Genomic DNA, 23,165 nt, shown 5'->3' with positions numbered 1-23,165 from the left:
ATGGACCTTCTATAACTGTTTTCTTCAAGGTCTAAGAGAAGTATTTTAAAGATTATCAAATAACATGGTTTTATTGACTGCACTTCTCAAGGTTTTACCCTGTGTCTTCGATGCTCTTCCTTTTGTGGCTTATACCACTGATTACTAAAGAATGACTTTTGGACCCAACTGATAAACACTGAACTCAATTTTGATATTATAATTGTGCCTTCTGTTTTCTTATTTTCTTATTTTTTTGCTTTCTTTTTGTTTACATCTGCCTGGCTTATTTTTGTCAATCCTCTTACTTTAAATCTTTCTCTTCTTGAAGAATATGGTTGATGTCCATTTTTGATGTAGTTGAAAAATGGTCTCAATACGTGAGTTCACAGCATTTAAATCTGTAATAAGAGACTCATTTGGCCTTGTTTCTGTCATCTCATTTAATGGAGTCTCTTTCTGATTCCTCTTTGTATTTACTTTCAATTCCACAGATGACTGCCTTCAAATACTTTTTAAAAATTTAACTAATATTTAAGCACGTTTATATTTCTTTCTTCTTTCTTTCATCCTCAGTTGTTTTGGTATCTTCTAGATTCCTAAGAGCAATGTATTTCCCTAAGTTATTACTTTATGCTATATAGCTCTTCATTGACATGTACAATAATTACATTTTGTAGCCATTGTTATTTAAACATATTGCTCTTTAGGTCTTTTCTCCGTTTAACTGGAGCCAGTGATCACAAACAGCCCACCTACTACTAACTAGCAGAGTGCCAGGCACAGAGCAGGGGCCCAATGAATGGAGCCTTTAGGTATTACTAATGCCCAGGTCAGATTAAACAGTTAAAGAGGTATTACTTTGTCCAAAATGGTAGACTCACAACCATGATAAATTTGGAAACCCAAAAACATATGAACAACTTTCCCCAAACTTAAATTTTATCCATATTGTGGAGGAAAAAATCGTGGAACCCAAGAAAAATAAAATTTAAATGGGATCTCTTGCTTTAGTTTTCGCTACAAGTTCCAGAATGTTTTAAAGCTCAGTGCATCATTGCAGGGCACGTGACACCTTTGGAAAGTGAACGTAGATACTGGGAGTGGCCTAGGTTGTCATGGATACTGCTTTCCATTAGGAATGCTTCCAGCAGCAAGTAAACAACAGCTTTTATATTAACACTTTTTCACAGATCATCTTTTTCAGTTTTATTGATATAATTAACATTGTGTAAGTTTAAGGTGTACAGTGTGATGATTTGATGCATGCATATATGATGAAATGATTACCACAGTAAGGTTATTTAACACTTCCATCACCTCACATAATTACCTTGTGTGTGTGTGTGTGTCTGTTGATAAATAACTCTTTTAGCTACTTTCAAGCATGTTACACAGTGTTGTTAACTAAAGTCACCATGCTGTACATCACATCCTCAGAACTTATTCATCTCATAACTGGAAGCTTGTACCTTTTGACCAACCTCCCCCTTTTCCCTCCAACCCCTGGTAACTACCATTCTATTTTCTATTTCTGAGTTCAGCTTTTGTAGATGCCATATATAAGTGATAACATATAGTTATTTGTCTTTCTCTGACTTATTTTAGTTAGAATAATGCCCTCAAGATACATCCATGTTGTCACAAAAGGCAGAATTTCCGTATTTTTAACTGTTGAATAATCTTTGTGTGTGTGTGTGTGTGTGTGTGTGTGTGTGTGTGCGCATCCCCCATTCTTCATTCATCTGTTGAGGGACACTTGCTGTTTCCTTGTCTCAGCTGTTGTGAATAATGTTGCAATGAACGTGGAATGTGGGAGTGCAGATCTCTTTTCAAAATAGTGATTTCATTTTCTTCAGATATGTACCCAGAAGTGGAATTGCTGGGTCATATGGTAGTTCTATTTTTAGTTTTTTGAGGAACTGCCATACTGTTTTCCATAGCGGCTGCCCCAATTTACATTCTCACCAACAGAGCGTAAAAGAACATTGTTTTTCCAGTAATTAGAGGAAGGAGGTCCCAGGATTTTTTTCAGCAGCTTAGTGATGTTACGGATTTAGGATCTTTTCCTTTTTCTACTCATTCATCTACAGATTGGCCTTAGTCATCCATTGGTTTAGGGTTAGGGTTATGGCTGTCATCTTTGCAAGCACCTCAACATAACTGAAGCATCTCAAACAGGAAGCATGGGGGCAGGAGCATAAAAGGTTTTCACCTCATGCAGTTGTTTACGTCAGGGAAACAACTCTTACTCACAGCTCCTACGACAGACATTACCTCTAACTGGGTGGCATGACCAACTCAGATCCATCCTTGCGAAGAGGGGATTGTCATGATTGATTAGACCAATCATGATTCATCACTAAGGACTGGCACTCAAACAGACAAAACAGAAATATTGCATATTATGCTAAGTTTTTTGTATGTTTTTGATAATAGCCACTGTTTGAAGATCAGCCCACTATACAGGCATAGATAAATCAAGTTATAGCTGACTAAAGCAACAATGTTCTGAGAAAACTCTTTGTAAACTGCTGTGCATCAAAAGGATGACCAATCACTCCCCTACTGACCAAATCTCACCTGTTTCCAGAACTGGCTCAAGTTCTAGCACCACCAGGAAGCACAATGCAGTGAAATAGTGTGGAACTGGAGGAAGCCTGACCACTGTTCAAGCCCCGATTCCTTACTCGTCACCTGTTACCTTGGGCCAGGTACGGAAGCCAGCACCTTGGTTTTCTCAACTGTAAAATGTGAAGCTACCACTCCCATACAAGGCAGCGGTAAGGATTAAATGAAATCGTAGACAAATCATACAGATGTCTGATGTTAATAAGGACAGTTTGGTCTGACGGTGAGTAGGCCCACATAGGTGTATGTGAACAAGACAGCTGTTACAAAAGTAAAAACATTCCCTGCCCCGCAGAAGCCGAAGCGTAAGTGAGCACGCATTCGGAAAGGAAGTGCGGCAGCAGAAGAAGGGCTGGGATACAATCAAGGGGCACTTCTTTCAGCTGGTATCAGTTATACTCCATACTAGTGGCTGCAAACAGAAGTTGGTTCACTTTCCTGTTGAGAATCACCCAGTGAATTCTGGATGTATCATTTGGAAGTAATGGTATTTTTATAAAACAATAAAGCTGGTCACAGAAATTATTTAGGAAGCTTCCTGTAAATTTACTAATAGGAGAACTGTTTGTGTGGAATAATTAAGAATATTTATGCAGCTACTTTTAAACTGTGTGATGTGAGAGTGAGCGTTGTGAAGCGAGCTTACCATCAGGGAGCACCTCTAGCCCAGGCTTTGTTCCAAGCACATTACACGGATCGATTCTTTCATTTCATGTCCACAACAATCCCATGAGGTAAGCACTCTTATTATCTCCATTATTTTCTGGTGAGAAAACGACAGTGAGATTAAATGAGGTTATAAAACTCGTAATAGGCAGAAACTGAACTCAACAATCCAGCTCCAGATCCCCCGCCCCTAACTGCTACATCCTACAGCCTCTCAGTGGAAGCAGAGCTGGGCTAACTTGTTCAGCTGCTTAGCAAGGCCAGTGCCACTTAGCCTGTCTGTATAAGCAGGTGGCAGTTTGTCCTCACATGCAGAGCTGGAAAAGTCTACTTTGCCTACCTGGAACAGGGGCAGAGGATGTGAGTGACGCTCGATGCCTGATGGAAAGACGCGGGGCGGGGTGTCCCCATCATGGACGGGCTGGGACCAACCATCCCATTCTTTGCTCCACAGCTTTAAATGGCTGGACCGTGTGGGTAAGAGCGAGGCTAGTGAAGTCCACCTCTCCAACAACCTGGATGAAACCGATTAATGTTTGAAACAAATATGAAATTTAATTTTAGACAGAGCCAGTTCAAATATATCACTTGGTGTCATTAAAAAAACAATTTTTTCCACCCTTGGAAACAGTGAAGTAGATACCAAGTGCAAGAGCCATCTTCAAGACAGTACACACATAATTTGAAGATACTTTATTAAGCTCAAAGGTTTTCCATTACTTTTATTTATAAACTCTTACTAGTCAAAAAGAAAATAAATAATAAAAATCTGTCTCTTCAGGAAACTTTTAACAACATAATTTCGTTTTACACATTTGTCAATTTTAAATTATTACAATTTAGATACATTCAATCATTACACAATACCAGGAAGGTCAGCCTTAAAGATGTCGATAATGTCTATACTGGTAAGTAAAATAATGGTAAAAAAAAAAAAAGAAAAAAAGATTCCATTATGTTAATGATGGGAATATAGAATTATCTTCTTGATCTTGGATTTTAAATATACGGACTTAAAAAAACCAATATTCCTGTTCTCTCAAATAGCGGCTGACACTGTCTCAGAAGCAAGCTGTCTAAAGAACTAGTCTGTCCTTGCTAGAGCGGGAGCTGAGGATGCATAAAGTACAGAATCAAGGGCCCTTTGCAACATTAATCAAAGGCCATGGAGTTGGCCCTGCTGCATTAAATTTTAACCGAATCTCTTTTCTAAGCATCAAGGTGGCCACGTAAACGTCACTTGCAAGACCACGTATGTATATTACCCGATAAAAGATTTTTCAAATTGCTGAAGTGCCTCTTTTCATTTGAAAAAATACTGCCCAGCTCTCATGTAAAAAGGGAGAAAGGCTGGACAATTATATTTCTATAACACCTCCACCACCACCACCAAAAAGGACTCCGTTTCTACCACGTTACACTATCTCTACCTCCGCAGGAAAGAACTGAGGCAATTGTCTGTAAATGAAAAAAAACAAAACCAAAAACAAACCATGTACTATTTCTGAACAAAGTATTTGGACTGCCTAAATTATAATTCATTTCCTAGGAAGTCCTGATTTTTCGGAAATTTCAGTCAATGTTCAAAGAGAATATTCTACCCAAACCACCTAAGGAAGATTTGTACTTTCTTAGACCAGCCACACAACTATAAAGTATGGCTTCAGTATTAGATCTGGCAACCCACCAACCCCTTTTTAAACTAAATTGCTCGCTATTTAGTTAATTAACTTAGAACTTGCTGTTTGGATTATGCTGTCAAGTAACAATGTCTGGTTATCTAACTATTTAGCTGTGAGTGTGTATTAAGGTATGAAATTTGACACGTCCGAAGGAAACTCAGTGAGTCATGCTATCAAATGTGCACACAGAACACACTTGTGGATCTGCATATGAATAAAGGTCAAATATTTACATGGAATGTTGACCCTGACTTATAAAACTACTATCTTAAATTATGACATCTTTACATACAATTTATTTTATGAATAGCCTCATTTGATAATTAAAAAAATATGTCTTTCAAATATTTCATAAATATATAAAATTTCACTACACTATTTTTCTTTAAACAGGACATCTAAACTCTCTTTACAAATCAACAAAAAATATTGTTTTTTCTGTTTGAAAGTCACAGATGCAATGATTTCTGACTGACAGGGTCTTATGGCATGCAAGAATGGGAGGACATGTTCTCTTACACAACTATGGACATTTCTGGTATTTTGAGCTATATAATTTACTCACTGAAGATGAGTAGCATCGAAGAAAAATGAGAGATCCCATCTAAATATTTACAACAAAAGAGTCTTTCTTAAACTTCTTTAAAAATGGCAAGATTAGGATGGTATCTGGCCAGTGTTAAGAAATATTTTGATGACAAAGAAATAAGTTAATATCACATGAAAAGTTTTCTAAAATATATCTTATAGTGCAATTTAAATATATTGTGATCAATTGCACACATTTGAAAAATGATCACATTTTCTTTAACTGTATCAGTAGCATGTAAAACCTACTTTTAGAATAGGAATCATTCTTATAATTTATTGGGAAAATCCAAAGCCAGATAACTGGCTCCAGAATTTCTGGTGAGTCCAGAAATATTTTATGAGGATTTACAAATAAAAATGCCCTTTGTAATCTTACTTGCCCCAGGATATCGCCATTCTTAAGCCATAAAGAAAGGTTTTTAGTTTCATAAATAATAATTTTTAAAAGCCCATCTTCCCTTATTAAACATTTGTTGAGTCACTGATATATGCACTCATAAGGCCTTCTCAAACTGTAACTGTGAATATATTGTGTCTACGTAAGAAAAAGGTTGCACTTCCTGAATAGTAAGAGGACTCGGCCTTACTGCCAGCCCAGTTCGCGGTCCTGAAGACTGCGAACTGAATGTATTCAGCGGCTGACATGCAAACTCCAAGGCAGTGACGATGTCGGAGACCAGCTGAAGCACTGAACTCCCGTGTACATTCTCCAGCTATGTCTCTCTAAAAAGTTCAACCCCATTTTGGAGATTGAGCTACACAGTCAAGACAACCAGAAGGCTGAAAGCTTTGCTCAGAATACGGTACTGTGCAGATTTTGATTGTGGACCTTAAACTCAAACACTGTGCTTGAAATAAGGCTGTAAAAAGATACAAACAAAACCAACATTCAATTTTAACCAAGACTGCACATCTTAACAGTGATATAGATTAAAAAACCCTACCACCAAAATGGTAACTGATTTAATCATGCACTCTACAGAAAAGATAATTATGGAAATTTCCCTTAGTTATGAATGCAACCAGCTCACTGGAACCCAGTGGGTATCTGTCTCCAATTTGTCAAAAGTTGTTTTTAGCTCACTGAATGCCATGGTGAGATCATCATTTACTATAGTTTTGTCAAAAAGATGACCATATTGACTTTCCATTATCTGGGCAGATTTAATCATTTCTTGAAAGTCTTCTTCCTACAAAAAGAAGTATTTTTAAAAATTGGTTAACTAGGCAATTTTATCACGTCACGTCAATGCAAATATTGCACAACTGGTTTATCTAATGTTGTTCCGTGTTCACTATTTCACCTCAGCCACGAAAGAAAATTACCTCTTTAACTATAAATTCTTCAGAAGCCATAATTTCTAATACCCTTTCTCTCTATTTGCTTGTAACTAAACTGCCCTGGCAAGAGTCAAAACTCCTGTCTTACCTAAATTTCAGGATAATTAGTCACTCGCTTATCATTACAGAGATATTTCAGTATTAAAGTAGAATTGTTTACCCTGAGGCTTTGCCTGCCTTGTTCACATTTACTCATAGCAAGGAATCCAACTTTTTCAGAGTTGGATACATTTATGAAAGGACACTTATATCATGTCCTTCTACATCTCAGTAAAAGTGGGAAGTGGGCCAGGGGCCCTTCATACTCACATTTTTGAAACCAGTAAGAATTTTAGTTGATTATAAAACAAGACTATATACATAAATGTGAGTTAAATCTTATGCTATCATTTATTTTCTTCATTGAGAAATTTTCACATAGTATAATACTATAATAAATAGTACAATAATTCTTTATACTGTGACATCCTGGAGTCATTTCAGAGTCTACATTTCAATGTCATAGAAGATTTTCACAACAACAGAAATTTTAATTTTAGTGTTAATCCAGAGCCCTGAGTAATTAACCTCATATAACAGCACCTGTTCAGTATGGTTGTGTATTGTCAGTACTTTAGAAAAAAGATATTTTTAAAATACTGGGAATCAAAAACATTACCTGTATTTGGTACCCACAATTAATAGTTTACAAATTAATACAGCCTAAAGTTAAAGATGAGTTAATTAAGAGAGGGAGAGGAAAAAACATTCTGCCATTAAATTTCTCTGCTTTTTATTTTTGATCCTAAAGTAGAATACATCGTCTTAAGGTTAAAAACAAAAAACAATGAAAGGCCCTGCCAGAGTCATTCTAGTCATTAACAAACCACAGCTGCCATTTCTAATAACAGTCAAAGGAAATACAAATACAGATTGAATAATACAAGTCTACTTGTCCTACACCCAAAATGATGCTTTTTCTTTCACTATGCTAAATATGATGTTGATAGAAACAGACAAGGCAAATTATTAAATCTTCATCTAGACTACTAATGAGTAATAGTAACTGACTTTGGTATTTTTCCCTTTAAAAATAAAGGCTAGTTGAAAACTCAGTGGTCTAACTTTTTACATGTGCCTTCAAAAATTTTATAAGTACACATAATAGCATACAAAATAGTTTTGAGTCAGTGTAACATGAAGATCATTCAGTCACAGTGCAATCACTAAATGCGTGCACCCAAATACAGCTCTGTCTCGCGTGGGTGTCTGGATCCCACCTTCATCTACTGCAGTCTCCCTAATGCAGTCACTACAGCACATATGACTTTAAGTCCTGCTTGTGTACTTTCAGTAAAGCACCCTCACACTCACCGTAAAGGGCTTTGCAGCACCTTGGTCATCTCTGCTTGAAATAATCTTTGCATTTTTTCTTGTCTCCCTCAAACGCTCTATTGATGGAGGCTTTATAAATATCACATAGGGCTTAAATTCTAGTGTCCTTAAGTGCTTCACTGTCTGCAACGAAGAAAATAAGTTTTCTTACATTTCTTCATAATGTCATGAGTAAGTTTTATAACAAAACTGAATTTTCTTTCTAAGGAGAAAATTCCTTAAAATTATTTCCTAATTAAGGGTAGCAGGTCTTTCAATATATCGTTATTCAATCAGTTGTTGACAATTAAATGTAATAGACACCTCTAAAAAGATGGAGAATGTAGCCTGTCTTTAAAAATGCTTTGAAATATGCCATAATGAATATTGATGAGAAGCAGCTAAAAATACCAGAAAACGAGTTTTTAGATCTAATACCCAAAAGATGCTATGAGTTAACTTTCTTTACACAAAAGTCTCCAAACCGTCCTGTTTAAGCCTCTTCCTGATCTCAGGCTGAGGCCTCCCTCCTCTTCCATTCTGCCCTTCAGAGTCCCCTATAAAGGGCAAACCCCCCGCTTTTCACAAAGCTCGTCAGCAGTGCCCCTGGGTAACGAGGAGAATGCTGTGGGCTGCGTCTCTGCTGGGGGTCTGTGGTGAGACAGGGAAGCGAACTGCTTCACCCACTGGCACTCAGTCCACGTGACGTGAGCTCCCAGGGTGCCAGGCAAGCTCCACCTGGCGACTTGTACCTGGTACAGTTCCTGTGAGATGCCCGCGGCTCTTGCCGGGTAGTTTACACTTCTAGGATATTTACAGAACCAAAATCAATGAAAGAGGACTGAGAACCAAAATGTCCATTGTCAAAGATTTTGAACACTTACAACAATGCATACATGAAATACATCATGCATATAATGCAACGTATTTTTAAATACAAGATACATAGAAGAAATATCTAAGAGACATTATACTTGGCAAACACTGCATCTAAATAAGAGTTACAAACACAGATGTCGAGGCTTCCCTGACCCCTGTTTCCTAATAACAACATGGGCTTTTTTTCAGCAGAAACTTCTCAACTTACATTTAAATGCTTTTGTCACCTTAGGAAAGCCACCTATATGCCAAAAGTGAGCAGATTTCAGATTTACCCCACACTGACATGCTCAAATGTGGTAGATTACACGGGCTAGAAGGGTGTTGAATAGGTCACTGTTCACTTACATGAGGCTGAACGTCCAACAAACAAACTTTGTTTTTAGCTAGGACAGACCGAACTGAGTCTATACTTGTGCCGTAATAGTTGTTTTTATATTCACCATATTCAATAAACCTGTAGAAATCAGAATCATTTGTGAATTATATATACATATATATGGCAGACATAATTCATATATAAAAGATGTTTTTGCTGAACATGTAATTTTTTAAACTGTTTTTAATAAAATAACTAGGTCCAAGTACTCCAGAATGTCAATTTTAAAAAATCTTCTATTTTATTTTTTCAAATCAGTAACACTTGCTTGTATTACACTTAAGCAGAAAAAAAGTACTTTAGTCCAGCAGGACTCTAATGTTTTCCATCACCTCTTTTTCAGAACTAATGCAATGCAATAAAACAGTGAATAAGCCAAACAATAAAAACTACTGAAATTTCACTACACACGAAAGAACAACCAAGCTCAGCTTTAGAACTCGAGGAGGACCGGCCGGTGGCTAATGCGAGCAGGACGGCTGAGAACGTGCCAACACGAAAAAAGCATTTCGATGTCTCAATAAAATCCCACAATCCCGCATTAGAACACACATTGCTCCCTGATACCCTAAAATATCCATGCTTCAGCAAATGGAAAACCGGGGGCTGGGAGACCTAGTGCTTGCTAGAGGATATGGTACAAGCAAGATGATTAACATTATTTCGGTTTTTTGAAGAGCCAGTGAGAGAGAGGGAGGTACGTGGAAAAGACTGGAACTAGGGATCTATTACACAGTTATTAGTTACTAAAATAAAGTTCTATCTAAATTCTACGTTAAGATTCAATTACTGGGGTAGGATGATCTCACAATAATACACTAGCAAAATAATCCCGACACATTCAATTTACCAGATACACAACAGCTCTAGGTTATTAAAAAATTACAGGCAAAGATGGGTAATAACCACGAACTGAATTATCTTTTTATCAGTTTCAAATATTATTATAAAAATGAAAATTCATTTCAAATGGAAGGGAGGCCTCAGTTGTCTACAATTAGACATATGGGCACATGTTTAAAAACAATAGTTCCACAAAGATTCTAAAAGAAGTCCACATACTTGTTATTTTGTACATCGGTCTCAAACAGATGCTTGGAAATGAAGACATATTCAACACCATCACTCTCCTGGCTTCTTCTTGGTCTGGTGGTGTCTGTGATTTAATTAAAAAGAGTTCAGAAACGTCTGCATCAGCCACCCTAAGGAAAATACTAAAAAAGAAATGATCATATATTTGATTAAAGGACTTTTCTTAAACAAGATTTTAAAACTTAAAAAGCAAATTAGCTAATAAAACATAGGAATCCCATTAATTCAGTCTTTCCACTGATATTAAAGTTCTATTGATTTGAAGATGGATTCAAAATTAAATTGCATTATGTGTATGCTATTAATTATTCTGAAGGGGCTTTAATATGTTAATTAAACAAAAATGGTATTTCAACCCTTGAGGAAAAACTCCTTTCTTTTGCAAATAATATGCTTATTATCGTCATTTATTGATTCTTTATTCATTGTAAGCAAGTCTACTGCCCACTAGGTTGAAAGGTAAACTCTAAAATTATTTTACGATTGTCTGCACACGGCACATGGTGTATGCCATCAATGCTTTGTTTGCCCAATCAAAGTCAGACTTCTATGTGCTATTCATTCCTCCTTTGCAAAATCATAAACATCTTCTTGAAATACAAGTGAACTTCTAAACTTTCAGCAATTTTGCCTAATTATTTGCTACTGAATTATAATGGAGCAGAAAATACAGTGTTAACTTTAAAAACAAAACCCTCAGGAACTGCAGCGCTGATATGGCATGTGAAAAACTGACTACAGTCCATCCTTCCTGCTGATTACAACTAAAACCTCTGGACCCAAAACATCTATTTTTGTTTTGAGCACTTCGAAAAGAAAAAAAGCAGGTAGACTGTGGAAGAGAGTCAACCGCCCTGGGGAAGGGTTTAACTTTTATTTCCTTTTAGCTTTGCCCTAGGGGTGGGCTCATTCACAGAGCAGCATGGAGGAATGTGTGTCTAAATTCCAAGGGAAGCCCTGACTTTCTGGTGAAAAGGACCAGGAAAAAAACGCCCCTGTGAGCTGAAGAGTGCGGAGGGAATCCAGGAAGGGAGAGAGCTGGAGAAGGGAATACTCTAATTCTGTACACAAACCAACACTAGCCTAAGAATAACCCCTAAGCTGTACACATGCAGCCCAGACGCAAACCAGCATAGCAAAGTTTTAAGAAGCGAATTAAGATTAGCATACACAAGTCTCAGCCTAATCTGTGAGTAGTGGAAGTACAGAACGCACCCAAACCAATGGAGAGAAGGCTTAGAGAAGCTGAGCTGAGATCTGCACTATGCACACAAGTTGCAAACTAATCCCTGAACTACACATGACAGGGGAGACCCAAACCAACACAGCAGAAGTTTACAGAACTTAAGCGAGATTTAAACCATAACTTGCAGAAAATGAGGTAAAACTTACAGTCTACATAAACTAGTCGGTTACTTGCTAAAATAAAACATCACCGTTCTCCAGAATATTATAACAGGACCTGGGGTCAACAGAACGTTGCGTTCGTAATATCCGGGATGCAGTGTTCTATTATTCAACAGAAAAGAACCGAGAAAAGGAGGAGCTTCAAGATGGCGTAAGAGTAAGACGTGGAGATCACCTTCCTCTCCACAGATATGTTAGAAATATATCTACACGTGGAACAACCCCTACAGAACACCCACTGAATGCTGGCAGAAGACGTCAGACCTCCCAAAAGGCAAGAAACTCCCCACGTACCTGGGTAGGGCAAAAGAAAAAAGAAATAACAGAGACAAAAGAATAGGTACGGGACCTGCACCTCTGGAGGGAGCTGTGAAGGAGGAAAGGTTTCCACACACTAGGAGCCCCTTCGTGGGCAGAGACTGCGGGTGGCAGAGGGGGGAAGATTCGGAGCCGCGGAGGAGAGCGCAGCCACAGGGGTGCGGAGGGCAAAGCGGAGAGATTCCCGCACGGAGGATCGGTGCCGACCAGCACTCACCAGCCCGAGAGGCTTGTCTGCTCACCCGCTGGGGCGGGCGGGGGCTGAGAGCTGAGGCTCGGGCTTCGGTGATAGCCGGGAGGGAGTCCGGGAAAAAGTCTGCAGCTGCCGAAGAGGCAAGAGACGTTTTTTTGCCTCTTTGTTTAGCGGTGCACGAGGAGAGGGGATTCAGAGCGCAGCCTAAACGAACTCCAGAGACGGGTGCAAGCCGCGGCTATCAGCGCGGACCCCAGAGACGGGCAGGAGACGCTAAGGCTGCCGCCACCGCCACCAAGAAGCCTGTGTGCGAGCTCAGGTCACTCTCCACACCGCCCCTCCCGGGAGCCGGTGCAGCCCGCCACGGCCAGGCTCCCGTGATCCGGGGACAACTTCCCCGGGAGAACGCCCGGCGCGCCTCAGGCTGCTGCAACGTCACGACGCCTCTGCCGCTGCAGGCTCACCCCGCCTCCTCCGTACCCCTCCCTCCCCCCGGCCTGAGTGAGCCAGAGCCCCCAAAGCAGCTGCTCCTTTAACCCCGTCCTGTGTGAGCGAAGAACAGATGCCCTCAGGCGACCTACATGCAGAGGCAGGGCCAAATCCAAAGCTGAACCCCAGGAACTGTGCAAACAAAGAAGAGAAAGGGAAATTTCTCCCAGCAGCCTCAGAAGCAGCGGATTAAAGCTCCACAAACAACTTGATGTGCCTGCATCTGTGGAATACCTGAATAGACAACGAATCATCCCAAATTCAGGAGGTGGGCTTTGGGAGCAAGATATATTATTTTTTCCCCTTTTCCTCTTTTTGTGAGTGTGTATGTGTATGCTTCTGTGTGAGATTTGTCTGTACAGCTTTGCTTTTACCATTTCTCCTAGAGTTCTGTCCATTTCTTTTTAACTTAAAAAAATTTTTTTTCTTAATAATTTCTTATTTTCATAACTTTATTTTATTTTACTTTATTTTATTTTATCTTCTTCTTTCTTTTTTTTTCTCCCTTTTATTCTGAGCCGTGTGGAGGACAGGCTCTTGGTGCTCCAGCCAGGCATCAGGGCTGTGCGTCTGAGGTGGGAGAGCCAAGCTCAGGACACTGGTCCACAAGAGACCTCCCAGCTCCACGTAATATCAAACAGTGAAAATCTCCCAGAGATCTCCATCTCAATGCCAAGACCCAGCTCCACTCAACGAACAGCAAGCTACAGTGCAGGACACTCTATGCCAAACAACTAGCAAGACAGGACCACAGCCCCATCCATTAGCAGAGAGGCTGCCTAAAATCATAATAAGGTCACAGACACCCCAAAACACACCACGGGACGTGGTCCTGCCCACAAGAAAGACAAGATCCAGCCTCATCCACCAGAACTCAGGCACCAGTCCCCTCCACCAGGAATCCTACACAACTCACTGAACCAACCTTAGCCACTGGGACACCAAAAACAATGGAAACTATGAACCTGCAGCCTGCGAAAAGGAGACCCCAAACACAGTAAGTTAAGCAAAGTGAGAAGACAGAGAAACACATAGCAGATGAAGGAGCAAGGCAAAAACCCACCAGACCTAACAAATGAAGAGGAAATAGGCAGTCCACCTGAAAAAGAATTCAGAATAATGAGAGTAAAGATGATCCAGTATCTTGGAAATAGAATGGAGAAAATACAAGAAACGTTTAACAAGGACCTAGAAGAACTAAAGAGCAAATAAACAGAGATGAACAACACAATAAAAGAAATTTAAAATTCTCTAGAAGGGATCAATAGCAGAATAACTGAGGCAGAAGAACGGATAAGTGACCTGGAAGATAAAATAGTGGAAATAACTACCACAGAGCAGAATAAAGAAAAAAGAATGAAAAGATTTGAGGACAGTCTCAGAGACCTCTGGGACAACATTAAACACACCAACATTCGAATTATAGGGGTCCCAGAAGAAGAAGAGAAAAAGAAAGGGACTGAGAAAATATTTGAAGAGATTATAGTTGAAAACTTCCCTAATATGGGAAAGGAAATAGTTAATCAAGTCCTGGAAGCACAGAGAGTCCCATACACGATAAATCCAAGGAGAAACACGCCAAGACACATATTAATCAAACTATCAAAAACGAAATACAAAGAACAAATATTACAAGCAGCAAGGGAAAAACAACAAGGAACACATAAGGGAATCCCCATAAGGTTAACAGCTGATATTTCAGCAGAAACTCTGCAAGCCAGAAGGGAGTGGCAGGACATATTTAAAGTGATGAAAGAGAAAAACCTACAACCAAGATTACTCTACCCAGCAAGGATCTCATTCAGATTTGACGTAGAAATTAAAAGCTTTACAGACAAGCAAAAGCTAAGAGAATTCAGCACCACCAAACCAGCTCTACAACAAATGCTAATGGAACTTCTCTAAGCAGGAATCACAGGAGAAGGAAAAGACCTACAATAACAAACCCAAAACAATTAAGAAAATTGGAATAGGAACATACATATTGATAATTACCTTAAATGTAAATGGATTAAATGCCCCAACCAAAAGACATAGACGGGATGAATGGATACAAAAACAAGACCCGTATATATGCTGTCTACAAGAGACCCACTTTAGACCCAGGGACACATATAGACTGAAATTGAGGGGATGGAAAAAGATATTCCATGCAAATGGAAATCAAAAGAAAGCTGGAGTAGCAATTCTCATATCAGACAAAATGGACTTTAAAACAAAGACTATTACAAGAGACAAAGAAGGACACTACATAATGATCAAGGGATCAATCCAAGAGGAAGATATAACAATTGTAAATATTTATGCACCCAACATAGGAACACCTCAATACATAAGGCAAATACTAACAGCCATAAAAGGGGAAATCGACAGTAACACAATCATAGTAGGGAACTTTAACACACCACTTTCACCAATGGACAGATCATCCAAAATGAAAATACATAAGGAAACACAAGCTTTAAATGATACATTAAACAAGATGGGCTTAATTGATATTTAAAGGACATGCCATCCAAAAACAACAGAATAAACATTCTTCTCAAGTGCTCATGGAACATTCTCCAAGATAGATCATATCTTGGGTCACAAATCAAGCCTTGGTAAATTTAAGAAAATTGAAATCATATCAAGTATCTTTTCTGACCACAATGCTATGAGACTAGATGTCAATTACAGGAAAAAATCTGAAAGAAATACAAACACATGGAGGCTAAACAACGCACTACTTAATAACCAAGAGATCACTGGAGAAATCAAAGAAGAAATAAAAAAATACCTAGAAACAAATGACAATGAAAACACAACGACCCAAAACCTATGGGATGCAGCAAAAGCAGTTATAAGAGGGAAGTTTATAGTAATACAAGCCTACCTTAAGAAACAAGAAACATCTCAAATAACTTAACCTTACACCTAAAGCAATTAGAGAAAGGAGAACAAAAAAACCCCAAAGTTAGCAGAAGGAAAGAAATCATAAAGATCAGATCAGAAATAAATGAAAAATAAATGAAGGAAACGATAGCAAAGATCAATAAAACTAAAAGCTGGTTCTTTAAGAAGATAAACAAAATTGATAAACCATTAGCCAGACTTATCAAGAAAAAAGGGAGAAGACTCAAATCAATAGAAATGAAAAAGGAGAAGCAACAACTGACACTGCAGAAATACAAAGGATCATGAGAGATTACTATAAGCAACCATATGCCAATAAAACGGACATCCTGGAGGAAATGGACAAATTCTTAGAAATGCACAAACTGCCGAGACTGAACCAGGAAGAAATAGAAAATATGAAGAGATCAATCACAAGCACTGAAATTGAAACTGTGATTAAAAATCTTCCAACAAACAAAAGTCCAGGACCAGATGGCTTCACAGGCGAATTCTATCAAACATTTAGATAAGAGCTAACACCTATCCCTCTCAAACTCTTCCAAAATATAGCAGAGGGAGGAACACTCCCAAACTCATTCTACGAGGCCACCATCACCCTGATACCAAAACCAGACAAAGATGTCACAAAGAAAGAAAACTACAGGCCAATATCACTGATGAACATAGATGCAAAAATCCTCAACAAAATACTAGCAAACAGAATCCAACAGCACATTAAAAGGATCATACACTACAATTAAGTGGGGTTTATCCCAGGAATGCAAGGATTCTTCAATATACGCAAATCAATCAACGTGATACACCATATTAACAAACTGGAGGAGAAAAACCATATGATCATCTCAATAGATGCAGAGAAAGCTTTCGACAAAATTCAACACCCATTTATGATAAAAATCCTCTAGAAAGTAGGCATAGAGGGAACTTTCCTCAACATAATAAAGGCCATGTATGACAAACCCACAGCCGACATCGTCCTCAATGGTGAAAAACTGAAACCATTTCCACTAAGATCAGGAACAAGACAAGGTTGCCCACTCTCACCACTATTATTCAACATAGTTTTGGAAGTTTTAGACACAGCAATCAGAGAAGAGAAAGAAATAAAAGGGATCCAGATTGGAAAAGAAGAAGTAAAGCTGTCACTGTTTGCAAATGACATGATACTATACATAGAGAATCCTAAAGATGCTACCAGAAGACTACTAGAGCTAATCAATGAATTTGGTAAAGTAGCAGGATACAAAATTAATGCACAGAAATCTCTTGCATTCCTATACAATAATGATGAAAAGTCTGAAAGTGAAATTAAGAAAACACTCCCATTTACCATTGCAACAAAAAGAATAAAACACCTAGGAATAAACCTACCTAAGGAGACAAAAGACCTGTATGCAGAAAATTATAAGACACTGATGAAAGAAATTAAAGATGATACAAATAGATGGAGAGATATACCATGTTCTTGAATTGGAAGAATCAATATTGTGAAAATAACTATACTACCCAAAGCAATCTACAGATTCAATATAATCCCTATCAAACTACCACTGGCATTTTTCACTGAACTAGAACAAAAAATTTCACAATTTGTATGGAAACACAAAATACCCTGAATAGCCAAAGCAATCTTGAGGAAGAAAAACAGAGCTGGAGGAATCAGGCTCCTGGACTTCAGACTATACCACAAAGCTACAGTAATCAAGACAGTATGGTACTGGCATAAAAACAGAAATATAGATCAATGGAACAGGACAGAAAGCCCAGAGATAAACTCATGCACATATGGTCACCCTATCTTTGATAAAGAAGGCAAGAATGTAATGTAGAAAAGACAGCCTCTTCAATAAGTGGTGCTGAGAAAACTGGACAGCTACATGTAAAAGAATGAAATTAGAGCACTCTCTAACACCATACATAAAAATAAACTCAAAATGGATTAAAGACCTAAATGTAAGCCAGACACTATAAAACTCTTCGAGGAAAACATAGGCAGAACACTCTATGACATAAATCACAGCAAGATCCTTTTTGATCCACTTTCTAGAGAAATGGAAATAAAAACAAATGGGACCTAATGAAACTTAAAAGCTTTTGCACAGCAAAGGAAACCATAAACAAGATAAAAAGACAACCCTCAGAATGGGAGAAAATATTTGCAAATGAAGCAAGTGACAAGGGATTAATCTCCAAAATATACAAGCAGCTCATGCAGCTCAATATCAAAGAAACAAACAACCTAATCCAAAAATGGGCAGAAGACCTAAATAGACATTTCTCTAAAGAAGATATACAGATTGCCAAGAAACACATGAAGGGATGCTCAACATCACTAATCATTAGAGAAATGCAAATCAAAACTACAATGAGGTATCACCTCACACCGGTCAGAATGGCCATCATCAAAAAATCTACAAACAATAAATGCTGGAGAGGGTGTGGAGAAAAGGGAACCCTCTTGCATTGTTGGTGGGAATGTAAATTGATACAGCCACTATGGAGAACAGTATGGAGGTTCCTTAAAAAACTAAAAATAGAATTACCATATGACCCAGCAATCCCACTACTGGGTATATACCTTGAGAAAACCATAATTCAAAAAGAAACATGTACCACAATGTTCATTGCAGCTCTATTTACAATAGCCAGGACATTAGGAATCAACCTAAGCGTCCACCGACAGATGAATGGATAAAGAAGATGTGGCACAGATATACAATGGAATATTACTCAGCCATAAAAAGAAACGAAATTGAGTTATTTGTAGTGAGGTGGATGGACCTAGAGTCTGTCATACAGAGTGAAGTCAGTCAGAAAGAGAAAAACAAATACTGTATCCTAACACATATATGGAATCTAAAAAAAAAAAAAAAAATGGTTCTGACAAACCTAGGGGCAGGACAGGAATAAAGATGCAGACATAGAGAATGGACTTGAGGACATGGGGAGGGGGAAGGGTAAGCTGGGGTGAAGTGAGAGAGTGGCATGGACATATATACACTACCAAATGTAAAATAGATAGCTAGTGGGAAGTAGCCACATAGCACAGGGAGATCAGCTCGGTGCTTTGCGACCACCTAGAGGGGTGGGATAGGCAGGTGGGAGGGAGGCTCAAGAGGGAGGGGATATGGGGATATATGTATACATATAGCTGATTCACTTTGTTATACAGCAGAAACTAACACACCATTGTAGTGCAATTATATTCCAATAAAGATGTTAAAAAAAAAAGAAAAAGATATCAGACTTGTGATTATCAGAAGTGGTGGGAGGGTTTGGAGGTAGGTAGGGGGGCAGGATGAAGGTGGTCAAAAGGGACAAACTTCCAGTAATAAGATAAATAAGTATTGGACATGTAATGTACACCATGATGATTATAGTTAACATTGATGCATTGTATATTTGAAAGTTGCTAAGAGAATGGATCCTAAAATTTCTCATCACAAGGAAAAAAACTTTTCTGTCTTTTTTTTCTTTGTTATCTATATGAGATGATTCATTAACTCAACTTATGTTGGTGATCACTGTGCAATATATGTAAGTGAAGACCTTATGCTGTACACCTTAAATTTATGCAGTGTTATAATATCAGTTATATCTCAATAAAACTGAAAGACAAAAAATATAATTTTAACAGAAAAAAAATTAACAAAATAGAAAAAAAAGACAATAAAGAAAAACAAACAAAATTTTAAAATCTAATTACACTGATCAAGAAAAAAAGAGAAAATCACCTATATAAAGAATGAAAAAGGGGTTATTACCACAGAGCCTATGGATATTAAAAAGGATAAGAGAATATTATGTTCTATTTAATGCCAACATATTTGATAGTTTAGATGAAATGGGCAAATTTCTTGAAAAATACAATGAATCAAAATTGAAATAAGAGGAGACAAAAAAATCTAAATATCTCTGCATCTACTACATAAATCAAATTTATTTTTTAAAACCTTCCCCAAAAGAAAGCTTCAGGCCTAGATGACAGATGATGCCTGTCAATCATTCAAGGATGAAATAACACTAATCTTACATAAACATTTTCTGCAGGTAGGAGGAGGAATCACTGCTTAATTCATTTTATGATATTAGTACAATCATAATAGCAAAATCTAACACATTAGAAAATAAGATTACAGACAAATATGCATCATATTTAGGCACGAAACTCACTACCAATTTTAGCAAGTCAAATTCTATGTGTGTATATATATATAAAGATTCCAGATCATAAGAAAGGTTGGCTTAACATTTGAAAGTCAATGGAATTCACCCTATTAACAGAATGAAAGATAAGACACAATCATTTCAATATATGCAGGAAAAGCATTAGAAAAAAGTTCAACACCCATCTGTGATAAAAGGTCTTGGCAAACAAAGGGCATCAATGATTCAACATCACGCTTAATGGTAATAGACTGAATTTCTCCTGAGGTCAGGAACACGGCAAGTCTGCTAAACAATAACACAACAAAATAACTTGAAATGGATGAAGACCCAAATGTAAAACCTAAAGCTATAAAGCTTGTAGGAAGAACAGGAGGATCTCTTTGTGACCTAGAGATGGTAGAGAATTTTTAGATAGAACACAAAAAGCACAAAACACAAAAGAAAATATGTGATAATTTAGGCTTTGTCAAAATTAAAAACTTTTGCTTTTTGAACACCACCATTAAGAACTGAAAAGGCAAGCCACACAGACTGGAAGAACACATCTGTAACCCATTTATCAGATAAAGAACACTCTCAGAATATACAAAGAACCCTCACAAGTCAATCACAACCCAAACGATAACATCACAGTCACGAGTTAAACGCAAATTGAAGCGCAAGGAGACATCAGTACACACGGTGCACTGACAAAAATTTAAGACTGACTATACCAAGTGTCGACAAGGACGTGGAGCAACTGGATCTTATATACACTGCTAGTCGGTTGTAAAAGGGCGTAACCACTTTGGAAAAAAGTTTCTTAAAAAATTGAACGTACAGTTACCATATGACTCAGCCATTCTACTTCTACTTATTTACCCAGGAGAAACGAATCAATAGGTCCATCAAAAGACTTGAATACAATGCTCATAGTAGGTTTACTTGTAATAGTCAAAAATGCAGGGAAACCCGCCAAGTACCCATGAACAGGTGACTGGATGGATAGACAAACTGTGGTATTTCCATGCAGCAGACTGACTACTCGGCAATTCAAAGGGATGAATTGTTGATCTATGAAACAACATGGGTGAATCTCAAACTCATCACCGTGAGTGAAATAAGCCAGGTGAAAAAAGAAAAGAATGGAGGAACATACTGTATAATTCTATTCATAAAAAATGCTAGATGATTCAAACTAATCTCACAGTGACAGAATGCAGATCAGTGGTTGCCTGGGGACAGGGGTGGAAGGATGGATGACAAAGGGCCCAGGGACGTTTTCTGAGATGGAAATTTCATTATGTTGACTGTGGTGATGATTTCGCGTGCGTGTATATAGGTGATCTAATTGTACATTTTAAATATGTGCAGTTTATTTAATTATATCTCAATAATATTATAAAAGGAAAAATAAGGGAAGTGGGAAAAAAGTAACCAAACTTTTTTGGTTCAAAGTAACACAAAAAGGAATAATTTATAAAACCAAATTAGTTTAAATCACATTCAAAATTTAAATTCCCTTCTATTTAGTTAGCAAGCGTATTTTAACACAACGCTCAGAGCTGCTGAAGGGGCATCAAGAGGTGGTGCTGTCCTTTACGGAAGGTCACTTACTTTGCTGAACAGCACGGAATACTGATAAATTTAAGTCTACCATAAAAGCTGAGAATGAATTTCACAGCAGAAAAACAGACTCTATTAAAGTGTATATAACATAATACGCATCCAAGAATATAAAAGATATTAAGGTTAGTATGAGACCCTACTTCGGAGCTTAGGGCTGATATTCATTTATTATTTAATTGTTATTGTTGTTGCTGGTATTCCTTTAGCAAATAGTAGGCTTAAGAAAAATGTATTGTTGACAATCAAAACCGGGGATTTTGTGTGCAGTAATCTGTCTCTCATGAACTGAGAAAAGGTTGAATACAACTATTCAATTTTAATGGCAGAACACTGAAAACCTGGAACACACAGTTTAAGGATTACTGCACGGACACATGGAATCCCCTTGGGAGGGTTAAAAATATTATTAAACCCAAATCAAGTGAATAAGACATTTATGACACCGCTAAACACAGTTATAAGGTAACACATCTACAACCAAATTGCTTATCATGATCAACCTGAACTATCCAGGTCTGATGTGGTTTTACTGGTGAAGAATTTTACTGCCTCATTGTAATGAGGCACCGTAGGAATCTCATACACTCATTAACGTGAGCCATCCTGAATCAGGGGTCAGAAAACTCTTATGAGAAGGAATTAGAAGGCAAAGATGGGCACCAAACCACACCACAGGCCACTACCTCGCCATGATTCACTGTTTAAGTGCCATGTTTATCGTTTAAGAGAAACATCAAACATGAGACGAACTCCTCTGTCTTCCTGCGCTCCCAACAAAACCCCAGAATGACCACCACAGTGAGAGAAGAAGAAAAAATAAGTTTTAACTGGCCCCCTGACGTGCAATATACACATATATTTTTAGAAATCTCAACAGAGATATCCTATCCACAAAGACGCGCTCTAGAGCATCAGGACTTTGAAACCTCCGACAACGCGCAACTCTAACATACACCTTCATGAGAAACCACAGAGAGTGGTTAACGGGTGTGGCTGGCTGACACAGCGCCCAAATTCCAGGCTACAAACACTCTGGAACCCATCAAGCATTTGATATCCACTCTAATACGCTTTGTTAAACTATTTTAATTTACTGAAAAAGCCTTTTGAAAGACTAAGTTAATAGCCATATAGACTTGTTATGATAAACTGTGGCCTTAAAAGAATGTTGATGCTGCTTATCAAGGATGAACTTTCCCACACAGAAGCATTGTTAGGCAGAAATCAGGGGCTCTGACCACTTTCTTTAAAAGCAACCTGGCATGTTTAATATGGCTGTATGGATCATTTTAAAAGATCATATAGTTTGTTCATCCATTTCAGCACGAAAGAAATAGCATTTACCTAACTTAGCATCCCTTTAAAAAGTGTTTTTAAATTGAAATAATCATAGATTCACAATAAGTTGCAAAAATAGCACATAAAGGCCTCATGTAACCATCACTCAGCTTCTTCCAAGGGTAACACCTTCCATAACTATAGTACATAT

General features: G+C 37.9%; 2 protein-coding genes and 1 long non-coding RNA gene across 10 annotated transcripts in view; 1 reads left to right on the top strand and 2 right to left on the bottom strand.

The window, feature by feature from the left end:
• ODAD2 (outer dynein arm docking complex subunit 2) overlaps positions 1 to 3,841 on the bottom strand; it is a 244,256-nt gene extending 240,415 nt beyond the window's left edge. For all 5 annotated transcript variants that reach the window (XM_082448931.1, XM_082448929.1, XM_082448930.1 and 2 more), the window contains exons 1-2: positions 3,617 to 3,841; positions 3,257 to 3,373 (exon numbers count right to left, since the gene is read on the bottom strand). The gene's annotated coding sequence lies outside the window, so the exon portion shown is untranslated. The remainder of the gene's footprint in view (positions 1 to 3,256; positions 3,374 to 3,616) is intronic.
• LOC309654645 overlaps positions 1 to 23,165 on the top strand; it is a 619,568-nt gene that overhangs the window by 320,707 nt on the left and 275,696 nt on the right. The gene's annotated exons all lie outside the window — the stretch shown is intronic.
• Positions 3,955 to 23,165, bottom strand: part of MPP7 (MAGUK p55 scaffold protein 7) — a 261,809-nt gene continuing 242,598 nt past the window's right edge. For 3 of the 4 annotated variants that reach the window (XM_082448953.1, XM_082448952.1, XM_082448954.1), the window contains 4 exons: positions 10,564 to 10,657; positions 9,471 to 9,579; positions 8,244 to 8,387; positions 3,955 to 6,739 (listed from right to left, as the gene is read on the bottom strand). In XM_082448953.1, the coding sequence (XP_082305079.1) occupies positions 6,560 to 6,739; positions 8,244 to 8,387; positions 9,471 to 9,579; positions 10,564 to 10,657 (527 nt within the window). In that variant the 3' untranslated portion in view covers positions 3,955 to 6,559. The remainder of the gene's footprint in view (positions 6,740 to 8,243; positions 8,388 to 9,470; positions 9,580 to 10,563; positions 10,658 to 23,165) is intronic. The other variant, XM_082448955.1, reaches the window with a different exon arrangement.

This window comes from Balaenoptera physalus (genome assembly GCF_965194825.1).
Source record: "Balaenoptera physalus genome assembly, chromosome: 2".
In the NCBI taxonomy this organism is placed as follows: Eukaryota; Metazoa; Chordata; class Mammalia; order Artiodactyla; family Balaenopteridae; genus Balaenoptera; species Balaenoptera physalus.
The sequence above is the reverse complement of the archived record's forward strand: the minus strand, read 5'-3'. Positions and strand labels throughout refer to the sequence as shown.